This window comes from Sinocyclocheilus rhinocerous, unplaced genomic scaffold (genome assembly GCF_001515625.1).
Source record: "Sinocyclocheilus rhinocerous isolate Xijiao unplaced genomic scaffold, SAMN03320098_v1.1 scaffold480, whole genome shotgun sequence".
NCBI lineage: Eukaryota > Metazoa > Chordata > Actinopteri > Cypriniformes > Cyprinidae > Sinocyclocheilus > Sinocyclocheilus rhinocerous.
In genome coordinates this window covers 492,251-503,650 of record NW_015655401.1, presented here as the reverse complement: position 1 = coordinate 503,650, position 11,400 = coordinate 492,251, and the positions used below count along the sequence as shown (strand labels likewise).

Below are 11,400 nucleotides of genomic sequence, written 5' to 3'. Positions count from 1 at the left end.
AAAACCGTATATCAGAAGTTTAAACTCATATGGTTTAAACCGCATTATTTCAGCGCGATAAACATGATAAGCAGAACCAAAACAGATGTTTTTAGCAGGTCCGAGCTGTAATGGCAGCTCTATTCTGGAAAAGGGGGCGGGGAGCAGCAGATCATTTGCATTTAAAGAGACAGGCCCGAAAAACAGCTTGTTTCTGTTTCCACTCAAAATAGGCATTTTCAAAATGTTATAATAACTGATCTGGAGCGTATTTTGAGCTGAAACTTCACAGACACATTCTGGGGACACGAAAGACTTATATTACATATTGTAAAAAGGGGCATAATATGTCTCCTTTAAAGTTTAAAAGGGATTTGAGCAATATATCAAATTTTAGAACGGTGTCTTATCTTGTGTTGAAACTGAAGCAAATGAAGTGCAAATCAAATCAATCAAATGTTTGAATAAAAACCTGTATTTTTTATTCAAAGGTTTTTTTCTCATATTTTTTGCTTGTTTGACTTCTCTGTTCAGTACAGCACTAATGATCTGTTGTATTTTGAGATTCTAAGTCACCTAAATAGTTTCAATAGGTTCAAGCTCTTTCACCTCCTCACGGTCCATTGAGTTGCTTTAAATAAAATGAACAACTAAATGCAAGTAATGTCACATACTGTATATTTTTCTATGAGGAGTTGCATATGCACATTTAACGTTACGGAACCCCCAGCGTTTTTTCCTCTTTAATGACAGCAGAAAACCTGAACATCTGTCTAAAGCAAGACACACACAATACCACATTACAATGGAGGGAACATCTCAGGTGCAATATTAAAGGCACGAGAAGCCCAGATGCTCTTTTTACTATGAGCCCTTGAAACAGGACCACGACCATGGCCTGGTTATTAACACGTGCTGTACTGAAGGTCCTAAGCATTCCCTGAAGGGATTGTACGTTCATCCACTCAAACACACCTGTCTTTTTGCTTGCTACATAATCTGATGTGAACAAAATACAAGCAAATCTAATTCAGTCACCTTGACAGAAGAATTTACTGTGAGTGGGATATGTGAGTGGAAAATGAAAAAAGATTTGTTTTATTTATTCAGTCAACATCAACTGCATCACATACACGCAAATGAATTGTCTCTGTATATGCAGGATCCAGAGCAGAAACTAAATGACTCAAAAGTGTTTAATAATTTAGGGACTCCTCCATACTCAAGACAGCATCCTGAACACAATGAACCACTCATCACTCATTTGATATGATCGCTTAGCATGTTTTTGGCAGCAGAACTAGATTTCCAGGAGAACATTATAAGCTTGTATATAAAATGTCTTACATAAAAATTATTGTACGTTAAGTAAATACTATTTATTTTAGTTCTACTTCAAAATTTCATGTTTAATTCAATGTGTTACTTGCCATTCTTTGTAATTATTTGTAGAATTTACTAGCAATTTCTGAGTAAAAATTGTTTCTAATTGCTAATTGCATTCTGGCTCTATGGTATTCTTAGAAACATTGAGTAAACAATTACTGAACCATGTTCCCATGTTTTAAATATAGTTTTAAAAAACATTCACCTTAGTTGATAAGACCAGATGGTTAATTGTACGTCATAAAAGTTTAGTATAAACCATGGAAATGCCTCTGATGAATATCATTATGTGAAATATTTAAGGTGTTGTCAGAGCAGATGATAGCAGTCGGTATCTGAGGAGAGTCAGAATGTGCTCTTTACAAACACCTGCAGTCTAGAGCAAGAAGACCACGTAATGCGCACAGTCTTACAGCAAAAATATCAGCTCTATGTGCCTGCGAAGACTCTAATTACCAGTGTAAATGTATGTAAAGACCGTCAAACAAGTATGATATGAATCATGTCTCCATTCTTCAGTGCTTCTTAAATTGATCATAACTATTTTTTTATGTGCAAAATATTGAACTAGAGTTACAGCTCTAAAATCACTGTCATGTAGAAGGCCATTGTACTGTCATGTCTTCAGTTCTGTGGGCTACAAACAAAAAGAGTCCAGGCTCTTTCTGATTTGTTAATAATGCAGGAGGTTGTGTGAGTAAATGGGGCAGGCGGTAGATCCTATGTGGAGCCAGTGGAAATGGAAGCAGCAGAGCAGAGGATGAATAATACACACAGGTGACATGTTTGAATGCAGAAAGTCAAGGATGATAGACAGAGGCTTTCAATGGTTCAGCTTAATGCTCATCAAGATGTTAACATTCGTAATGAGTTTAATTCTGTGTGGTAGCTGCGGGGTAAACGTCAGGAAGCTGAGGTTACTCAGGTATGAGTATGGAGTATAAGTGCTACAGTAATTTTGTAAATAAATAAATACATTTTTTCATAACAAACAAACAACACAAATAAACAAACAACTTTACAATACAAACACAAACAAACATGAAGATGGTGATGTTTAATTTCCTTATTGTGCACTACTAATTACAAAACAAACAAACATGAATTCTGGAGATGGTAGTGTTTATTTCCCTTATTGTGCACTATTAATTACAAAATAAACAAACAAACATACATTTTGGAAATGATAGTAATTTATTCCCCTATTGTAAATCACTAATTACAAAACAAACAATCAAGCAAACATGAATTCTGGAGATAGTGTTTAATTATTTTATTGCGCACTACTAATTACAAAACAATCGAAATGATACACGGATTATTCTGCATATGGTAGTTTAATTCGCGATTCGACCAATCAGATGAAAGGAGCGTTTCAGCACCGCCCACACGTGCGAATGAAATATTGAAGCCATAAACCGAATTTTAAACCCCAAACGAAAAATGAGAAATCGAGCCAAAATCTCATTTTCCGTTTGTTAAACTAAACGGAAAAACGAATGAACGAGCCGTTTTTCCATTTCTCGTTATTGCATTCCAAATAGGAGATGAAATGATCAAAACGTACACGGACCATTTTGAAAATGATAGTGATTTATTTCCCTATTGTACATCAGTAATTATAAAACAAACAAACAAACATGAATTCTGGAGAAAGTGTTTAATTCCTTTATTGTGCATCATTATTTATAAAACAAACAAACAAACACGCATTTTGGAAATGATGGTGATTTATTTCCCTATTGTACATCACTAATTATAAAACAAACAAACAAACAAACATGAATTCTGAAGATAGTGTTTAATTCCTTTATTGTGCATCACTAATTATAAAACAAACAAACAAACAAACATGCATTTTGGAAATGATAGTGATTTATTTCCCTATTGTACATCACTATTTATAAAACAAACAAACAAACAAACATGCATTCTGCATATAGTAGTGTTTAATTCCCTTTTAGTACACCACTAATTACAAAACAAATAAACAAACAAACAAACAAACATGCATTTTGGAAATGATAGTGATTTATTTCCCTACTGTACATCACTAATTAATTATAAAACAACAAACAAACAAACAAACATGAATTCTGGAGATAGTAGTGTTTAATTGCTTTATCGCCAGAAGTGTTCTTCAGATGTATTTGCTAGTTAAACAACAGTAAAAGACACATACAGTACATACATTAGACATGATTGTTTCTGAACTGAGTCTGTTATATTTATTCACATAGTTTTCATTTAGCAGAAAGTGCACAGTCTTGATTTTTGTTTTACACAGCACAGTGTGATGCATACAGTCACTGAAAGAGGCCCCATATGCCACAGTCAGCCATGATGCGGCCCTGGGGATCCTCTGTGCTCTCCCCAGGCACAACACTGTTGTGGACATGAATTTCTCTTAATGTGATGTTAACTGCCCTATATAGCGGCAGTTAACATCACATTAAGGTAGCACTGAACAATTATAAGTGCATCTCCAGTAAATTGCATTTCTGTTTAATATAGCCTACTGCCTTTTTTAATGTATTTTTTGTTGGAAGAATGAAACACTACCACTGAAATTGTTTGTTAAGCTGCAGACATACTGAAATGTCATAGGGTCTTTACTGTAGGAATGCACATTGTGTGTCTTGCATTCCACTGCCGTTTGCCCAACTTCTCCTGGCACTAGATGGCGATGTATCATACGCAACTCAATGCAACGCGAGAAGAACTACACTGAAATCAACATGGCGTCGTGCAGCAGGGCCCAAGTGATCTCACTCTACAGGATGCTTATGAAAGAGAGTAACAAATTCACCTCCTATAATTACAGGTACGGTTTTACTATTCACTGTGAAAAATAGACTGTATAAAATATAAATATATAACGTACATTCTTGCATTTTGTCTTTGTATCGTTTTATCATTTTTAACGTTACTTATAAAGTATTACAAAACTACTAATAAAACCAGTTATTTAAATGATAAGCGCTTATATGTATATATGTAAATAACGCATGTCTTTTTAATTGGTTTTAGATTAAAACTATTATTTACCATCTACTGATTATTTACTATAAAAATACTGCTTGTTTTCAGAACATACACACTTCGCAGAGTGAAAGATGGCTTCAGGGAGAACCTTCATGTTGACAACCCCAAAACACTGGATAATCTCATAAATCAAGATAGAGAGAATCTGGCGGTCATTAAGAGACAGGCAAGCAATGCCAGCTTTGTTTAATATTCCAGTATGATTTTTATGGCCAACGAACTTGAATGGCCTGATTCAAACAGAAGAAGGTCATAATATTTTAGAGTTACTAATAATTAATATTACATTTAATGTTCTATATCTAAGACCGTATCACTTATCTTTTCTCACAGGTTTCCATTGGCCATCTGTATTCTGCTCAGAGGAATGTTGTTGAAAAAGAGCCTCATTTATAAATGTAATGTAATTCAGCAGCAAAATGTCTGAATTGTTAATAACAAATCTGTTTATCCTACGAGCTGCACCACTAGTTGACCTTCTCTGTAAAATTGTATATTATAGTATACTGTAATTGTATGTTTATGTTATATTTTTTAAGAATATCTCTCGAATATGAGAATCGCTGTAAATAGAAAAAAAAAAGCAAATATTCTATCTACATTTAAGCATGTAAACATATATATACATTTAAGCATGTAAACATTTTACCTTCAATATGGTAGCATGACTTAATTAAAATGTGTTCATAATGATTAAGACAAATGATCATGCAACTAAAAGGTCAAGTTCACTTTATTGAACTAAATTTCAGATTGTTGCACCAAGTAAATCCTTGGACTGTCAAGTAGTCTGAATCCTTAAAGTGTAGTTCTGTCCCTCATTATTGTCCCAGTATTCCCCATGATCAGTCCGACAATACACTGCGAAATGCACCGATGAATCTTTGTCGAAACAGTGTGGCGTGTGCAAAATGAAGTCAAACTTTTCCCACTGTAGCACTTTTCCTTCATTCAGTCTTAATGCAGCTTGTATATCTGAAAATGTCAGCCAGTTATTTAAAGTGTACCTGACCCCAACTTCTCTTGCGGTGCTCTGGATCACTCTGATCACACCCTTCACTTCCGAAGCGGTTATTGTGACACTCTCTAATGCGACTCCCAGACGGCGTGACTTCATATCAAACTCCAGCAAACTAACAGGCATGTCAAAGGCTGGTACTAAACATGCTGAAATCAGATCATCTCCATGTTGAAGCTGCTGGTTTGGAGGACGACTCTGGATTCTAGATGACACATTGCATGTTTCATCTGCATCATCAGAGATGTCAAAGTGTCTGACGTTTGCCAGGTTCAGCCCCATCATGTCTGCAAACTGGACTCTCTTTCCACGGACTACAGTCGGATGTTCCTTGTGTGAGGAAGATTCATCCTGGTATAGATCTACAGGCAGAGATTTGGCTCTGTGCCTGTCAGTTTTTGGTGAATAAGGTGATGATTCTGGTTCAGACAGACACTCGGTCCCGTCCAAAGTTTGAGTTTTCTCTGACTGCTCAGTGTCCGATGTAATTGAGGAGCAGAAAGTCTTTTAAATATAAGAACTGGACCTGCAGACTTGCGTAAGAAAGATGCTTGACAAATACTACGTGCACATGAGTTGCATCACAGCAACGTCACATGTCTTTGCAAACAAATGGGTGATGTCTAATCAGCAGAAAATGACTTTTAAAAGCCAGAAACCAGCCCAGGGCTTTTATGATCTTAGTTATTTAATATTTTTTTCAATAAATTAGATTTTACATTGAGCAACCAAGAGCATTTTAATTTATTTAAGCTATTTTGACAAGATTTTTCTTCTTTAATATCATAAAATTCATATTTATTTAGAGTAGCCCACATTTTTAAAAATAAATGTGTTCCCTAGTTAGACTAAAACAAATTTTAATGTATAATAATAAACAAGAATCGTAAAGAACATCCAATCTTTAAAGTCACATTTAGTCTTCTACTGTATGTAATCTGGTCTGTCAATCATTGTCTAGTGCAGAAACAGTATGAGGTACTGCAGAGGGATTGTGCGCACATGACAGCGAGCACATTTTCCCGCATATGTATCTGTTTACACTCTTCATGACACAACAGAGTGCAGTCAGTTTCATAATTATTTTCTCATCATTTACTCACCAAGTTGTTCCAAGCCTCTATGAGTTTCTTTGTTCTGGTGAAGGTATTTTGAAGAATGTTGGTAACTAAACTGTTTGGTTACCAACATTCTTCAAAATATCTTCTTTTGTGTTCAACGGAAGAAAAAAAGTTCATACAGGTTTGGAACAACTTGAGGATGAGTAAATGATGACAGTTTACATTTTTGGGTGAACTATCACCTTAATTTTAGAGGATTCTTTTGGATTGGTTCCAAATTATGATTAAATTCCCTAACAATCCATTATGATTTGGGGACTTTTGACACTGGTTACATATCCTATAAATAACAAAACAAAACAGGAAAAAAAAAAGATAAATGTTCTAAACCAATTTCCTTGAAAATGTCTTACAAATTAAAAATTTACAAAAAAAGGGGGAATTGCTAGAGCTTTTATTTTATTTTTTTTAAGACTTTAACACTGCATCATATTATTATTATTATTATTATTATTTAGTTCTAAAATCGTTTCTAGTTTTGGTAGTAACTCGAGTAAGTTTTAAGTTAACGTACATTTATAATAACTCAGAATAACACCGACGTTTCTTTTATTTAAACAGATAAGGTAACAAATCTGAACTGTTTTATTGTTAAATTTTTTAATTGAAAAATAACCAATTTACATACAAATTCTGAACTGTTTTATGATTCTGCCGTGAGCAGGAACTGACGTCAAATGTTTGCGAGAAAAGAAGTTGGTACCATTTTTTAAACATTAAGCCACATTATCAGGGAGTTTCATCAGCTTGTTTCTTTTTGCTCGGTTGATGTCATAAAAATGTAAATATTGCGCATAGATGTCAAAATGTCGCCAGAGCTGGAGAAGTGCCCGAGAAGCCTGTTGGTGTGCGAGAAATCAAACTTCTTGAATGAAAAGTCTCAGCATGACATCCACGTGTCGAAGCACAACTTTAATTACAAAGTGAGTTTATTCATTAAACATTTGCTCGACATATTAATTTAGATTAGTCAATCTGGCTATCTGTAACAATCTGCTTAGATTGTATTTGGATCGCGATAGTTTCTCTCGGGAATTGTCTCCTCAGATCTCAGTGCTGATGCCTGAATGTGGGATCCTGCCTGCTAATATCAGCAGTGTCATCAACAGCTTCAGCCCGTATTATTTAGTGCGGGATCTGCCGGTTTATGAACTACTGGAAGAATCATTCCTTGAGTCTCTTGTAAAGAAGGGTAGGAGGGGAAATATGCTATTGTCCATCACTGGCATATTGCTTCTTTTATTTTTAAATTTTTTTGGTATTGAGTTAGATATTTAGATTTTTTTTGTTTTTTAATCTTTTTACAGGAAACTTTAATGCGCTTTCTTACAACACCAAAATTGATGAAGATAATTCCATTGCACTTCTTTCCAGCGGTAAGCAAGATCATTTCACAGATAAACATCAGTGTTTGGATCCTAAGGCCGGTTGCATAAACAGCTTAGACTAGTCTTAAAGGGGTCATATGATGCGATTTCAATTTTTCCTTTCCCACTGTATGCAACAAATGCCTCGTTTGTAATGGGTTTTAATGTTTTTGTCTCGTCGCTCCAGCTGGACAGGGCATCACAATATTGTAAGGGGCGTAACATTTCTGTCACATGCTTGAGGTATTCGGCCAATCACAACGCGTTGGATAGCTGGCCAATCAGAGCACACCTCGCTTTTTCAGACCGATGAGCTTTGTAAAAATCGAAGCATTTCAGAAAGGCGGGGCATAGAGGAGAAACAATAATGTACAGTATGTGGAAAATAATGTGTTTTTTTAACCTTAAACCGCATAAACACATTGCATTACACCAAATACACCAAATAATGTTCTTTTTAGCAACATCATATGACCCCTTTAAATGTTAGACTTCCCTGCTAAAAAACCCCCCAAAAAAACAACAACAACCGGTAAACCAGCCTAAGCTAAAGAATGGCCAAAACCCCTCTAAAACCAGCTTAGGCTGGTTTTAGATGTTTTTTTTTTTTTCAGCAAGGTTCTCATTATTTCTGCAGAACTAGTCATAATTAAAATAAAATCATCTTTTACATATAATCTTTTTTCTTTTTTTCATCTTGATTTTTTATTTATTTAAATATTATATTGATATATTACAATGAATATACTTGCTAGTTGGTTTTATTAAAACATCTGCTAAGAGTTAATTCTGACAAGCACATTAGCATATAGATATGGACTATAGGCCACAAAATGTTGATTAAATGGGGTCTTTAAAGCTTTGACCTGTAGTTGTAATCTCTGCATTTTAACAAAATATAAATATTCATTTTAAACTGTTCTTCCCAGGTCAGTTAATTTTGTCTCTAGATAAAGACACATATGAACAACTTGGCTTGGAGGGACGTCCATCTCTGTACAATCACAGAAAAGCCATGAGATTTGGTAAATCTCTTTATTCTGAGTAGCTTTAATGCATGAAATGAAAGCGTTTTAATCTATGAACATTAATACAAGTATTACAATTATAAAATGTCTTTGTTTTGCAGTCGTGACTCTGGATCTCACTGACAAAAGCTTGACCCCAGGCACCAAACGATACCAGCGGGTTCTGTCAAGTTTAAAGGACAGACTACCACTCAGATATGACTTTTTTTTCACTAAATACAACACAGGTTTGTCTTAAGTAGTCCATCATCACCATCACTGGCCTTAACACATTTTTCAATTGCCTTAGCTGTTTGTATTCATGATTTTTTCAGGTGCAGATGAAGATAAGACTCTTCACAAGCTGTTGTCCCAGTACTCATACAAGGAGCACAAGCCTGCTGTTAGCCATCACACCCTGAAAGAAATACCATGTCCCACACTTTACCCATCAGATATACAAGGAAAGACTCTGTCATGTGACCCACATCACTTCTTGGAGTGGCTTGGAGCAGTTAACCTGGACATCAGTTGGTGAGTGAGCTGAGGAATGATTAAAAAGTGTTAAATTCACAAAATCCAGTTGCTGTATCATGCAGCGCTCTTGTATGATCTGTTAAATATGTGAATTGGCTCCATATATTGTACAATTAATACTTAAAGACTGTGGCACAAAGAGACAAAAATGAAATTGTCTATGACAGTAAAGGAGTTCTGGGTGTGTTTGACTTTATTTCTCAATTTAACTGTGTATGTTTTCAGTGAAAATGCTGCTGACAGTTTCCTGTCTACATATGTGTGTCCAGAGCCCCAGAGCTCTGTCAGTCAGGCCTTGCTGTGCACCGTTACTGGCTTTATCTCACCTGAGAATGTGTTTGTGCTGCTGCAAGAACTCAGGTGAGAGCCCAGCATTACTGTCACATACTGTATCCCAACTTTAATGTGCAGCGACAACTACAAGTAAGCCATTTGTAGATTACTTTCCCCATAAACACTGTGGCATGGTCCCAGCGTTGATTAAGATTATTTTCACAGTTCTGTGTGGTAATTTTTGTGAAAAAGTGCCTTTAACTGTATTGAATGTGCACTTGTTGTGTACTTCAAATCTTAAAACTGTATTTATAAAAACTTTAATATTAATGAAATAAAAGGCCACTTAAGTGTACTTAAAGAGTACACTTCAAAAATTGCACTTTATTACTGTCAAAATAAAAGTTTTACTTTAAAGTATATTTTAAATCGTTTTAATAATCCTGTCATGCCAGGGCTCGCAAAATTTCAAAATCCCTAGTAGCCCTTCGGGCAGGCATTCTTCAGATTTTGGTAACCCAAAAATAAATTTAACTAGCCCGAATAAAAGATATTGTATTTTTTCTTCAAATAACAAGTCAAGAGAGGTGTAACGGATCACAAATCTCAAGGTTCGGATTATATTACATTATCAATATCACATTTTGAGTCACAGATCAGATCATTTTTCAGATGAGCAAAAAAAATATGGTGGTTTATTATTATTATTATTATTATTAACACTTATTATTTAAAGAACAATTTACTACTTCAATACCACAGCAAAAACTAGTAGCATATAGAGATTAAACGATTCACTCAACTCACGATGTGATATGATTCACGATACTGATTTCACAATGCAATTTTCTCACAATTTCTTTTTTAACAAAATGAGATTTAAGACAGATTTTTAAAAAGGTGTGTTTTTGTTATTTCTCAGACCAAAAGGCTGCACATTGCTTTGTAAAATTGAAAATGTCAAACAATATACTAAATTGAAATTTTAAAACAAATCCCAAATTAAATAAATAATACAAATAAAAGAAATTTCTCCATGCAAGTAAACTATGGTTTTTTCCTGTGTATTTTAATCACGATCCAAACAAAGATGCTGCATACATGTTATTTAGATTGTAAAATGTTGAAATTTGAAAAAAAAAAAATGGTCTGAAACTGCTTTGTCATACTACATAAAAAATCTGAACGAAACAAAAACAGCAGACGGGCTGAATGAGACGCAAATGTCACTCTCTGACAGCAGGTGGCGCTTACACAGCAGGTATTTATAGGCTGCTGCCCCTTTAACCGAATGCACGGATCCAATATAATGTTGCACGTGCGATTTCTTTCTCCACTGTTTACGTTCATTTACATGAAAATACTTGCCGAGATAGTTATTTTGAGATCATTTTGCGTGTATGTGTCCGTTCAAGCGAAAGAGGAATCAATTCTGTGTTCGTGCTCTGCCTGAAATGCCGCTCTGTATGTGCGCGCTTTGAGCGTGTGAGCGCGAGCACCGAACTGAATTCTTCATGCTCATGAATGGTTTAAAACGCTTGAATGTTTAAATTGGTAAGACTTAGAAACACGTGTAAATGATAAACTATGATCCGTTTCACCCCTACAAGCGAGTGAACAGCCTGAATCAAGGAAGGGATTTTATATCACTATTCAAGATAGCCCGT

The 11,400-nt window shown here is 35.0% G+C and overlaps 1 protein-coding gene and 1 pseudogene across 1 annotated transcript; both read left to right on the top strand.

Annotated features, from left to right (window-relative positions):
• Positions 1-4,010: 4,010 nt before the first annotated feature.
• On the top strand, positions 4,011-5,002 carry LOC107718092 (LYR motif-containing protein 4-like). The gene is made up of 3 exons (XM_016525038.1): positions 4,011-4,189; positions 4,456-4,576; positions 4,744-5,002. Exons 1-3 carry the CDS (start codon positions 4,071-4,073, stop codon positions 4,804-4,806), a joined length of 303 nt encoding a protein of 100 aa, XP_016380524.1. The 5' UTR covers positions 4,011-4,070; the 3' UTR covers positions 4,807-5,002.
• A 2,207-nt stretch (positions 5,003-7,209) lies between these two features.
• Positions 7,210-11,400, top strand: part of LOC107718090 (ribonuclease P protein subunit p40-like) — an 8,154-nt pseudogene continuing 3,963 nt past the window's right edge.